General features: G+C 37.1%; 1 protein-coding gene across 1 annotated transcript; it reads left to right on the forward strand.

The window, feature by feature from the left end:
- The first annotated feature begins 4,952 nt into the window (after positions 1-4,952).
- On the forward strand, positions 4,953-12,892 carry cndp1 (carnosine dipeptidase 1). The gene is made up of 12 exons (XM_052143895.1): positions 4,953-5,189; positions 5,275-5,382; positions 8,346-8,489; positions 8,633-8,795; positions 8,886-8,974; positions 9,070-9,267; positions 10,261-10,345; positions 10,417-10,577; positions 10,842-11,006; positions 11,097-11,238; positions 12,388-12,535; positions 12,632-12,892. Exons 1-12 carry the CDS (start codon positions 5,187-5,189, stop codon positions 12,702-12,704), a joined length of 1,479 nt encoding a protein of 492 aa, XP_051999855.1. The 5' UTR covers positions 4,953-5,186; the 3' UTR covers positions 12,705-12,892.
- Positions 12,893-14,601: the final 1,709 nt, after the last annotated feature.

A 14,601-nucleotide genomic window follows, 5' to 3' on the forward strand; every position in this document is an offset into this window, starting at 1 on the left:
TTTACACAACATGTTGTTTCCGAAATTAAATTATTGGCCCTATTATTGGGGAGTCATATCACAAAAAAGTTTATGCTTTAAACGTTAAAGTCAGAGATAACATCACTTCTGCATTTGTTACTTAAAATAACAAAATAAGGCCTTAAAACATTTGCGCAAAAATGTGTGCCCCCTAGAGGCAACAGGGTGTAGGATCACAACCCGGCCCCGCCCTCCGCCCTGCCACATTCTTCCGTCGTTCTCTCAGGCTGGGGAGCCCCCGGCCTGACGTACACACCCCCCCCCCCTCTTTCCGTGGGGGAGGGCGTGCTTTAAGTCTAGTCTGCCGGCAGGTCATCCCCGTCTACCTGGACGAGGGAGGGGACAAGGGGAGGGAAACAGAAATGATTAAAATGGGGGGGGGGGTACTTCCTTTAACAGTGTAGTTTCCCCCCCCCAAAAAACCCTGTAAAATTTAAAAGAGGGAAAAGGTCAACGCAGAGTGACAGTGAGAGAGAGAGAGAAGAGACAGAGAGAGAGAGGAGAGAGAGATGAAAAAAAAACTCTTACTCGCCAGTTCTCTGATACGCCGCAGCTTGTTCCTCGGCCACTCCTCCACCCTCTATCGGACGACAGCCGCGCCTCTCCGGGTGGATCAGAGGCAGACCTCGAGCCCCTGGCGGACGGAACGCCCCGCTGCATTCTCAGGGAACAGAAGGGGTCTCCCCCGCCCCTGACAGCGGTTCTCTCGCTCCAGTCGGTCGGTTAGGAGCCCCTTCTCCCCTCGCGGCTGCTCCGTTGGGGTGGACGGTAGTGGCGAGAACTCTACTACGGCGTATCCCTCCTCCTTCCCGGGCCTCGGCACCAGTGTAAAGGGATCAATGGAAAGGAGGAGACGAGAACCGGCTTTCCAATATAAATAATAGTGTAATGATAAACTTAAAAGACAAACACACACGACGGACATGTCCGTTAACGATCTCTCTCTCCCGCACAATCCTTCTCAGTCGACCTTTATCCCTCACGGAGGCTTAATTAGCCTAATACGGGACCAGGTGTGTAGGATCACGACCCGCCCTGCCCTCTGCCCTGCCACAACATCAATAAGGTATTTTTAAGTGGTTGTAAGACGTCATGCTTGAAGTTATACTGTATATTGTACACATGCATAAAATACAATGTAACACACACATTCGATGCTAATTTTGAGATATTACGAAAAACGAAAAACACTTGAAAACATAAAAGGTTAAAATACATCAGAAACAAAAAATATATGTTGATCAAACACATGTACAGACACCCATGAATAAAATAAATAAATGTATACTGGACTCTATTCAATAAACTGTAATGTTTGGAGACTTTTTTAATATAGTTTGACTTGTGATGTATTGTATGTTATAAGTTTATGGCTGTTTATTAGAAGATTTTCTAATTTTTACAACTAATAATACAATCATAAAGCCTTTTAACTGTTTACATTATACATCACTTATATCATTAACTGTATTAACTTCTGCTGTGATAACATCGGATGTTGCTTGTGTTATAACGCATTATACTCTAAAGTATAACTATGAATAAGGAAGTGTTATAATGTGTTATAACTGTAGTTACAATTATTTACGAGAAGTTAATAATACATTTATAATGCCTTTATAATGCATTATATTCTAAAGTATAACTATAAATAATGAAGTCTTATAATGTGTTATAACTGTAGTTAAAATTATTTAAGAGAAGTTCATAATACATTTATAATGCCTTTATAATGCATTATACGCTAAAGTATAACTATGAATAATGAAGTCTTATAATGTGTTATAACTGTAGATACAATTATTCACGAGAAGTTCATAATACAGTTATAATGCCTTTATAACGCATTATACGCTAAAGTATAACTATGAATAAGGAAGTCTTATAATGTGTTATAACTGTAGATGCAATTATTCACGAGAAGTTCATAATGCATTTATAATGCCTTTATAACGCATTATAGTCTAAAGTATAACTATGAATAAGGAAGTCTTATAATGTGTTATAACTGTAGTTAAAATTATTTACGAGAAGTTTATAATACATTTATAATGCTTTTATAATTCATTATACTCTAAAGTATAACTATGAATAAGGAAGTCTTATAATGTGTTATAACTGTAGTTACAATTATTTATGAGAAGTTCATAATGCATTTATAATGCCTTTATAATGCATTATACTCTAAAGTATAACTATGAATAAGGAAGTCTTATAATGTGTTATAACTGTAGTTAAAATTATTTACGAGAAGTTCATAATACATTTATAATGCCTTTATAATGCATTATACTCTAAAGTATAACTATGAATAAGGAAGTGTTATAATGTGTTATAACTGTAGTTACAATTATTTACGAGAAGTTAATAATACATTTATAATGCCTTTATAATGCATTATATTCTAAAGTATAACTATAAATAATGAAGTCTTATAATGTGTTATAACTGTAGTTAAAATTATTTAAGAGAAGTTCATAATACATTTATAATGTCTTTATAATGCATTATACGCTAAAGTATAACTATGAATAAGGAAGTCTTATAATGTGTTATAACTGTAGATACAATTATTCACGAGAAGTTCATAATACATTTATAATGCCTTTATAACGCATTATACGCTAAAGTATAACTATGAATAATGAAGTCTTATAATGTGTTATAACTGTAGATACAATTATTCACGAGAAGTTCATAATACAGTTATAATGCCTTTATAACGCATTATACGCTAAAGTATAACTATGAATAAGGAAGTCTTATAATGTGTTATAACTGTAGATGCAGTTATTCACGAGAAGTTCATAATGCATTTATAATGCCTTTATAATGCATTATACTCTAAAGTATAACTATGAATAAGGAAGTCTTATAATGTGTTATAACTGTAGTTACAATTATTTACGAGAAGTTAATAATACATTTATAATGCCTTTATAATGCATTATATTCTAAAGTATAACTATAAATAATGAAGTCTTATAATGTGTTATAACTGTAGTTAAAATTATTTAAGAGAAGTTCATAATACATTTATAATGTCTTTATAATGCATTATACGCTAAAGTATAACTATGAATAAGGAAGTCTTATAATGTGTTATAACTGTAGATACAATTATTCACGAGAAGTTAATAATACATTTATAATGCCTTTATAACACATTATACGCTAAAGTATAACTATGAACAAGGAAGTCTTATAATGTGTTATAACTGTAGATGCAATTATTCACAAGAAGTTCATAATGCATTTATAATGCCTTTATAACGCATTATACTCTAAAGTATAACTATGAATAAGGAAGTCTTATAATGTGTTATAACTGTAGTTAAAATTATTTACGAGAAGTTTATAATACATTTATAATGATTTTATAATGCATTATACTCTAAAGTATAACTATGAATAAGGAAGTCTTATAATGTGTTATAACGGTAGATACAATTATTTATGAGAAGTTCATAATACATTTATAATGCTTTTATAATGCATTATACTCTAAAGTATAACTATGAATAATGAAGTCTTATAATGTGTTATAACTGTAGTTACAATTATTTACGAGACGTTTATAATACATTTATAATGCCTTTATAATGCATTATACTCTAAAGTATAACTATGAATAAGGAAGTCTTATAATGTGTTATAACTGTAGTTCAAATTATTTACGAGAAGTTTATAATACATTTATAATGCCTTTATAACACATTATACGCTAAAGTATAACTATGAATAAGGAAGTCTTATAATGTGTTATAACTGTAGATGCAATTATTCACAAGAAGTTCATAATGCATTTATAATGCCTTTATAACGCATTATACTCTAAAGTATAACTATGAATAAGGAAGTCTTATAATGTGTTATAACTGTAGTTAAAATTATTTACTGAGAAGTTTATAATACATTTATAATGATTTTATAATGCATTATACTCTAAAGTATAACTATGAATAAGGAAGTCTTATAATGTGTTATAACGGTAGATACAATTATTTATGAGAAGTTCATAATACATTTATAATGCTTTTATAATGCATTATACTCTAAAGTATAACTATGAATAATGAAGTCTTATAATGTGTTATAACTGTAGTTACAATTATTTACTGAGAAGTTTATAATACATTTATAATGCCTTTATAATGCATTATACTCTAAAGTATAACTATGAATAAGGAAGTCTTATAATGTGTTATAACTGTAGTTCAAATTATTTACGAGAAGTTTATAATACATTTATAATGCCTTTATAATGCATTATACTCTAAAGTATAACTATGAATAAGGAAGTCTTATAATGTGTTATATCTGTAGTTACAATTATTTACGAGAAGTTAATAATACATTTATAATGGCTTTATAATGCATTATACTCTAAAGTATAACTATGAATAAGGAAGTCTTATAATGTGTTATATCTGTAGTTACAATTATTTACGAGAAGTTAATAATACATTTATAATGCCTTTATAATGCATTAGAAATATGAGCTTCATAGAATTGTTGTTCTAGTGATTTCTGCCATCTAGTGGAATAAAGGAGACTTCTCAAAGTGAACAGAATCAGAATTACATTTTTACAAAGTTATGTCTGTTTATCATAAGATTATAAAGAAAGATAATATGCAAAAATGCACCAGAGTTTAAGGGGTTAATATTGGTTATTATTAGTAATAATAATTATAGTTTCAAAGTAGCCTTATAATCCCAAGAAAGATACAACATGTACATTATGCAGAGTATGTGTATGTTCACACTTTTTAATGAACAGTACGTTGCAAGGAATGAGACTTGAACACTTTCAAACTATTTGCAGATTTTGTGTGTTATACAGGTTGTAAATTGTCGTGTTTGAACCCCCCTGCTGTAGTCTGTTCTTCTGACACTGAGCTCTCTGTATTACTCAATGTTTGAGCTTTGGAATGTCCCTCAGCTGATCTTCCATATGAAACTCAGCGTGAGCTTTAGGGATTGTGTTTGTCAGCGAGAGAATTCATTTGGGCAGTAACAAGCTGTTTTTTCCATGCAAAGCAGACATTGGTGACCTTATCTCGACAGGAGGTGCCCTGTGATGAAAACTATTTAACCACACGTTTCTGGAGAAAGCCATTGAGAGGTCCGGAAGCTCTTCCTTCTAAAGCAATTCATTTTGAAATGGTAGGTTATTAAACTTTTCTTTAAACATCTTAAAATGGGAGATTCTGTCATTCTTGTGCTGATTATGTGTGTTTGCTCTCAACAGATGAACTTCGTTACGTTTGTTTGTCTGCTTCTGTGGACGACGGTGTCTTCTTTCAGATATGATGAGTTGAAACAGTATGTGGACACCCATGAAGAGGACTTTATAGAGGTATTATTTGGGTCTTATGATATGATACTCTCTGATAATTCCATTGATATTTGTCACCTGACATGGGTTTTTAATAGCCGATACTGATACTTTTAAATAGGCCAAATATCTGACGATGAATTGGCCTGTAAATAACTGATATCCACATAAGCAGACAGTGAGACTCTTCTGTGATTTATTCATTTCTGAGTGAGCAGATGAAGAAACCAAAGATACTTAGAAAGATCCAAATGGACAGAACTTCCTCTGTAATGTCAGCGTTACTGTTGCATGTAATCACTGTAAGACTGTTATGCAATCATTTGCACTTTACAGCATGTGTTTGTGTATTTAACCTCTAGATAAGAGCAGTACTGCACACAATCTCTTTGATCGTTTAGTGTGTCAGCACTGATTGATTCACTGTTTCGACGACGTGCAATGCACAAAAACATTTTGTTTGAGTTTGTAGGGCCTCGTTCAGATTTGGAGAATGTTCTTTGCAATTCCTACTTTTTTATCGAGGTTGCAAACAAGACACAGAATTGTAAAATTACAGCTGTAAGTGTTATTTTTAATAACAAATATGTATCATAAATATCTGCACACACATTCAATTACATTCACACCATTTTGACCAATTTTCACGACCTTTCCACACTGTAAAAAATAGCTGTAAATGTCCATCCATCCATCTTCAACCGCTTATCCGAAGTCGGGTCGCGGGGGTAGCTGCTCCAGCAGGGGGCCCCAAACTTCCCTATCCCGAGCCACATTAACCATCTCTGACTGGGGGACCCCGAGGCGTTCCCAGGCCAGTGTGGAGATGTAATCTCTCCACCTAATCCTGGGTCTTCTCCGAGGCCTCCTCCCAGCTGGACGTGCCTGAAACACCTCCCATGGAAGGCGGCCAGGGGGCATCCTTACCAGATGCCCAAACCACCTCAACTGACTCCTTTCGACGCAAAGGAGCAGCGGCTCTACTCCGAGCTCCTCACGGATGACTGACTCACCCTATCTCTAAGGGAGAAGCCCGCCACCCTTCTGAGGAAGCCCATTTCGGCCGCTTGTACTCGCGACCTAGTTCTTTCGGTCATGACCCAGCCTTCATGACCATAGGTGAGGGTAGGAATGAAAATTGACCGGTAGATCGAGAGCTTTGCCTTCCATCTCTTATCGTGCGATAGAGTGAGTGCAACACCGCCCCCGCTGCCATGATTTTCCGGCCAACCTCCCGCTCCATTGTCCCCTCACTCGTGAACAAGACCCCGAGGTACTTGAACTCCTTCACGTGGGGCAAAACCTCCTTCCCTACCCGGAGTCCGCACTGCACCTGTTTCCTGCTGAGAACCATGGCCTCAGCTGTAAATGTATGATTCTTAAATACAATAGTTTGCAAGAAAACCCAGTTGCATTCTGGGAGATCAAGAGCCGGCTCACTGTGACTAGTTTTAAGGTAAACAGCTGGGAAACATTCAAAATCACGATACCATCTTGGCGAAAGCTAGTGGCATTTTGAAACGTGTATTTTAATGCACGAAAATAAAAACTTGTGTGGCGCATGGTTAGTGTTCATGATGCGTTACATCTTAGCCGTTAGCCTAGTGGTGGCATAAACGGGCACTAAGTCACAACTTACGCACTACTAAATATTTGAGCGTTGCACCATTAAACTCAGTTATAACGTAACCCTACGTATGAACTATTTACGGAAGACTCCGACCAGGAGTAGCAGATTAAATCAAATAGGCTCATTTAATGACATCATTGAGCTCATGTTTTGAGTGACAGACTTCAATCATTTCCACATGTTTGATGATGTTGACATTTACTAGAGAGAAATGGGGCAGTTTTCAGGATGAGTCACCCGGTGTCAAGTTTCAACTTTCAATATATATATATATATATATGATATTAAAATGAATATATGTTTGTTTCCAGCCTGTTGTATTACTATTGATTTATCACCCTTTATTCATTTATACACAGTTCCTATTGTTATTTACACAGGGCAAATATACTATTCATCAAATGTAGCTCCTTTTATTACATATCATATTTTAATGGGGATATAATTTATTACAGCGGACATTTATGTGACATCAACATCAACCATAACAAGATCAGATTGAAGTTCACGGCTTTTGAACACTTCTGCAGGCTGTTTACTGGATCAATGCAAGTAAAAGTCATGTGATGTGACTACGCATCACTTTCAGGGGCGACAATAAACATAACAATTCTCAAGAGCAATTTTTGAAGGGGACATCAATAATACAGGCAAAATTGTACTTGCAAGGATACGTGTACACCGAGGAAAGCCTCACTACTATTATTAGTGTAGCACGGAGACCGTTCCATTATCCTTCTTCTCAAAGTTTCTTTCTGGTTTAATGATAAAGCTGACTAAACTGACCAAACAATTCTTCAAAACCAAACTTTTATTTATTTATATATCACATTTAATAGCAACGTTGTTGCTGCACAGTTATAATTAAAACATACATACGGTGTGTTTCTCAGAGACGCAATTACAGCGCTGTGGCTTAGTTTTTAATTATTTTCGTTGGTAAAATGGAGATAAAACAGGCAATATGGTGTCTAACGTGTACATCACTTAATATTAACTTCCAACCAAAGCACTGTGAGGCAAGGGAGGGGGACTCAAAATGTTTAAAAGGTTTTTTTGTTGTTGCCCCGTTTGCATTTGTATTATTTTATTTCTTAAACAATTATTTTAAGAATATATCATTATATTATTTACAATACACATATTTTAATGATATTTTAGGGGGAGACAACCCTCAGATGGGGGTGGTCCTGACCCCCCCCCCGACCCCCGCGATTTCCACCTATGATCACTTTACAGAGAGTTTATGACCTGCTAGTTTTAAGTCTTGCATTAAGAACAAGAGGTGCAAATTAAGCACTGACTTATTTACAGCAAATATTTGCCCAACCCGCATGTTCGTTCTTTGTTTCAGACCCTGAGACGGTGGGTCGCTGTAGAAAGTGACTCCAGTGACGTCACGAAGAGATCCGACTTGCACAGGATGATGGACATGACGGCAGAGAAACTGCGCCTCATCGGAGGACATGTGGAAATGGTGGACATCGGATTGCAGACGGTCAGAAAACGAGTTCACGCTCGTGATCAGTCAATGTTCTCCATTTCTTAAGTTTAGAGTGTTAAATAACGATTAATGCCAGTGTCAGTTCCCCCAAAACAACCCAAGCGTCATGTGATCTGTTCTTTTCACCTGTCCTACAGTTGACCAATGGAAGCACCATCGCGCTGCCCAAAGTGGTGACAGCTCAGTTTGGTAACGATTCTAGTAAATACACCGTTTGTGTTTATGGTCACGTGGACGTCCAGCCGGCCAAGAAAGAGGACGGATGGGCAACAGACCCTTACGAACTGACCGACATCTATGGTAACCCTCTTACTCAGTTATTGCAGTTATTGTTTCACTGGAGGTTTAATGGTTCTCTGGCAAATATTCATACGTAATATTTCCTCGCAGGAAATCTATATGGAAGAGGAGCATCTGACAACAAAGCGCCAGTGTTGGCCTGGATCCATACAGTGGAGGTCTACAGAGCCCTCAACATTGTAAGAGATGCTGAGATACAGAAACATTATAATGTATCCATCACAACGGGTTGCCATTCAGTCAATAAGTGATAACTGAACTCTCTGTTCTTCAGGAGCTGCCTGTGAATGTTAAATTCATCATTGAAGGCATGGAAGAGACCGGATCTAACGGTTTGGATGCCATGATTGTGGCTCAGAAAGACTCATTCTTCACAGATGTAGATTACATCATCATCTCTGACTGTGGTTGGCTCAGTAGACGACCAGCGCTGACATACGGCACCAGAGGAAACTGCTACTTCTTTGCTCAGGTATTCAGATATGTGTGTATTATGATGATGGCAAACACTTTTAGTTGTTAAGAGGTTATTAAGCACCTGCTACAAGCATCGAGTCTGAAGTCAGTCAAGCTTACATGGGATTCGCTAAGCAAGATGTGGTTTACAAAAGGACTTTTTGGCGTGACAGACTAACAGACAGAAGGCAGCAGTTAGCCTCAGTTTACACATTTCAATTCTTAAAGCTCTTTGTTATGGTTTTTATAAATGGTCACATGAAAAGATAAATTATAATACAATAATTCAAAGTCAGTGATTCAGTACATAGTCATGAGGCTGCCTGCGTGAGAAGGGGTTAAACATGCAGTTCAAAGAATCAGACACTCAGTACAAAGAATCGAATATTCAATTCAAAGAATCAGATGCTGAAATTAAAGAATCAGATTCTCTGTTCAAAGAATCAAATACTCTGTTCAAAGATTCAGATGCTCAATTTAAAGAATCAAATACTCTGTTCAAAGATTCAGATGCTCAATTTAAAGAATCAAATACTCTGTTCAAAGATTCAGATGTTCAGTTCAAAGAATCAGATTCTCTGTTCAATGAATCAAATACTCTGTTCAAAGATTCAGATGTTCAGTTCAAAGAATCAAATACTCTATTCAAAGATTCAGATGTTCAGTTCAAAGAATCAGATTATCTGTTCAAAGAATCAAATACTCTGTTCAAAGAATCAGATGTTCAGTTCAAAGAATCAAATACTCTGTTCAAAGAATCAGATGTTCAGTTCAAAGAATCAGATTCTCTGTTCAAAGAATCAAATACTCTGTTCAAAGATTCAGATGTTCAGTTCAAAGAATCAGATTCTCTGTTCAAAGATTCAGATTCTCTGTTCAAAGAATCAAATATTTTCATAGTTCATGGATTAATTTGCTCAATTAAAAGAATCAGATGCTCGTTTCAAATGATCAGATTCTCAAAAACTGTTAACCGTCACATACTTGTGTTTATTTTTGACTCTTGCAGGTGGAGGGACCGAAGCAGGACTTACACTCTGGTGTTTATGGAGGCACAGTGATTGAACCAATGACAGACCTGATCGGCATCTTAGGTGCTCATTAAACCCGTCTGCTCTTTATGATTTGATATGACCACAGCTGATGTTCTACATTACATTCACAGACAAACTCATCAGCCCGAGTGGGACGATCCTGATCCCTGGCATAAGAGAAGCTGTCGCGCATCTTTCTGACGAGGAATGGAAGATGTATCAAGACATTGAATTTGACGTGGAGAACTACAAGGAAAAGATCGGCGTCAGTGAGCTCATGTACAGCAACAAGGTACAGAACAAGAGATCAGATCAAGGGGAAAGGCTTAAAGGGAAAGTTCTGTCATCATTTACACACTCTAATGTTGTTCCAAACCCATATTGCATTCTATCATCTGTGGAACACAAAAGAAGAACTTTTGAAGAATGTTCACACAACTTTTTCCAATACGACCATTTTCATTTTTGATGAATTATTCCGTTAATACAGCTAGCCGCACTTTATTTTGGAATCCACGAAAATATATTGTTGATGTTTTTTCACCCCCCTTTTAAGGTCGACCTGCTCGCCCATCGCTGGCGTCACCCAACTGTGTCTATCCATGGCATAGAGGGGGCGTTCTCTGCACCCGGCACTAAGACTGTCATACCGGCCAAAGTTACGGCTAAGTTTTCCATTCGCCAGGTACCGAATATGGATCCAGCCATGGTTGAAAAACAGGTAAAATCAGCTTATTTTAAGATGTAGACGCGGCTGCTCACATTATTTATCCGTTATTAAAAAGAGTTTAACATGTTCTTTTTAACACAGGTGACAGATTATCTCCATTCTGTGTTTGCCAAACGAAAGAGTCCCAATAAACTCAATGTCAGCATGGTTATTGGAGCCAAGCCTTGGTTAGCTGATATCAACCATCCACTGTATGAAGCCGGAAAAGCAGCGGTCAAGAGAGGTTTCATATTATACACTTACAGTACACCATATAATTCACTGCCACTGTCACGGGAATTATCAGACATGCATTAGAGAACAACAGATGTCAAAATTATTTTAATAGCATTATACAAATAATTGTTTAATTTAAAAACATACTGTATGGGGTCTGTGTATCTGAGCGAGTATCGACGCTGACTATCACACCTGGAGTCGTGAGTTTGAATCCAGGGAGTGATGAGTGACTCCAATCAGGTCTCCTTAGCAACCAAATTGGCCCGGTTGCTAGGGAGGGTCTGGGTATCTCAGTGAGTATTGACGCTGACTATCACACCTGGAGTCGTGAGTTTGAATCCAGCGTGTGCTGAGTGACTCCAGCCAGGTCTCCTTAGCAACCAAATTGGCCCGGTTGCTAGGGAGGGTCTGGGTATCTCAGCGAGTATTGATGCTGACTAGCACACCTGGAGTCGTGAGTTTGAATCCAGGGAGTGATGAGTGACTCCAATCAGGTCTCCTTAGCAACCAAATTGGCCCGGTTGCTAGGGAGGGTCTGGGTATCTCAGTGAGTATTGACGCTGACTATCACACCTGGAGTCGTGAGTTTGAATCCAGCGTGTGCTGAGTGACTCCAGCCAGGTCTCCTTAGCAACCAAATTGGCCCGGTTGCTAGGGAGGGTCTGGGTATCTCGGCGAGTATTGATGCTGACTAGCACACCTGGAGTCGTGAGTTTGAATCCAGGGAGTGATGAGTGACTCCAGCCAGGTCTCCTTAGCAACCAAATTGGACGGTTGCTAGGGGGGGTAGAGTCACATGGGGTAACCTCCTCATGGTCGCTATAATGTGGTTCTCGCTCTCGGTGGGGCGTGTGGTGAGTTGTGCATGGATGCCGTGGAGAATAGTGTGAAGCCTCCACACACGCTACGTCTCCACGGTAATGCATTCAACAAGCTACGTTGCTAAGGCAACTGAGATTCGTCCTCCGCCACCGGATTGAGGTGACACTATGCCACTACAAGGACTTGGGGTGCATTGGGAATTGGGCGTTACAATTTGGGGAGAAAATAAATACAATTTGCCCTCTATCAGAACCCAAAAATCACATTTGTTGATAAATCATGATACTTGTGGTTAATGTAACTAAATGACCAAACCTCTACTCTTCTGTAGTTTTTGATGTAGAGCCTGACCTGATCCGTGAGGGAGGCACGATTCCCGTCGCCAGAACTTTTCAGGATGAGACGGGCAAGAGCATCATCATGCTCCCCATCGGCGGCTTCGACGACGGCCTTCATTCGCAGAATGAGAAGATAAGCAGGTAAATGTGTTTCTCTTTAGTCAGTGGGACTCCATATCTTTACTCACGCAATCCATAGCTTAATTCTATTTTTAATATTTTTGTGTTATCTTTCAGGTACAACTACATTGAGGGAACCAAACTGTTTATTGCCTACTTGAATGAAGTGTCCCAGATCAAGAAGCTTTAATCAGATGAATCAGTGTTTCACATCCTAAACTGTAATTTGTAACCTTCAAATATCACCATTTTGTATTGGTTGAAATATCTGCCCTGTATTTCCCCCTTTTATTGCATCTTCTGTCTGTGGAGCTGGCAACATTTGTGTGACTGGCATATATTAATTAAAGAAATGTTTTGCAATGCATATGCAGTGTTTGTATTTATATAATATCTCTGTGATTAACTCATGAGCGTTCATTTACTCATCAAGACAGAATCAGATGACTTTTATTTTGTAATTGTACGCTGCTGGTAAAACAGGAAATGCCTTGACAGCGTGAGAGTTGCCAGATGTTCATTAATCAGACCTTTCCCTCCATCATAAACTAATTTCTCATAGTCTCTATAAATAGAATTTTCATTTCATTTATTTAGAAAATAAAGTTGTACTACAGAGAGGGCGGGAAATGTTTTCTGATATAGTTTTGGAATCTTTTGCAATAAATATACCATGGTTTTACTAAAGTAACCATATTTTAACCTTGATATCTGTAGAAAAGCCAAAGTAATAATACAGGAAAATGAAAACTATGGTAATGAAATATCATAATTTTGTGATTATTATGGTTTTACTAGAAATTCCATGGTATTTTAACCATGGTTCATATATGTTAAATCTGTTTCTAGAAGGTGATTGGCTCTTTTATCCATAAGGCGGGACTTTCGTTGCTACATCCATCAGAATTGATCCAACAAGGATCAATTGTGCCACAATTCTGCGTGCACAAAATTATATTTTGAGCGCACAAGAAAATGTTCTACGTGCGCAAGATGATATTTTAAACATGCAAAAAGGTATTTTTCATGCAGAGTGGGTAGGAGGAGAAGAATTATGAGCAAATTTACATTCAAATATACTTTATTCAAGTGCAAAATAGATTTTCATTTGCTCAAAATGAATTTATCTTTGCAAGAAGAAACATTTCTTTACAAAACTGAGTTCAAGTGCGTTATTTTTTTGCACACTGAAAATATCATCTTGTGTGAGCAGAATTTTTTTGGCACACAAAATGTCTTGCGCATGCAAAATAACTCTTTGTGTGCTCAAAATATCTTGCATGTGCACAAAAAAATGTTTGCACTCAAAACATAATCTTGCGCATGCAAAATAACTCTTTATATGCTTAAAATGTCATCTTGTGCATGCAGAAAATGTTTTTGCACTCAGAATATCTTGCATGTGCAAAATAACTCTTTGTGCATTCAAAATATCATCTTGCACATGTAAAAAAAAAAACTGTGTGCTCAAAGTATCTTGTGTGTGCAGAATTTTTTTGCCACTCAAAATATCAGCTTGCGTGTGCAAATAACTCTCTGTACGCTCAAAATTTAATCTTGCACGCACATTTTTGTTTGCTCAAATATAATTTTGTGCGTGCAGAATTGTGGCACATATATAACTCCATACCACGTTAGCATAACGCAGCGGTCCCGTTCAGATTATATGGTGGTACACTGGCGAGGAGACAAGAGGCCGTTCTTTTTGCATGAAGTTCTATGGAGGAGATGCTTCCCAATGCTGAATAAACTGCTTTTTGGAGGAAATCACTCATAAATTAATTAACTGACCGCCTATGAACCAATCTTCAACATATTGTACACTAAAAAATAATTTGGAGTGAACTATGTGTGGCGTTAATACGATAAAATTGCTGTTTTATAAGAGAAGACGCTGACAATTTTGCGACATGTATGTATCAGTTTACGGGACTCCCAGTTCATTTGTATAGCATCCGCAAACGGTGACTTACTGTCGTAACACGCAAGCTAAAATGATAAAAGATCTCTCGTAAAACAATAATAACCATAGGTTTCATTTTCCTATATTATTAATATTATTTTACGACGACTATAAAGGTTAAAAT

This window comes from Xyrauchen texanus, chromosome 15, assembly GCF_025860055.1.
Source record: "Xyrauchen texanus isolate HMW12.3.18 chromosome 15, RBS_HiC_50CHRs, whole genome shotgun sequence".
Lineage (NCBI taxonomy): Eukaryota > Metazoa > Chordata > Actinopteri > Cypriniformes > Catostomidae > Xyrauchen > Xyrauchen texanus.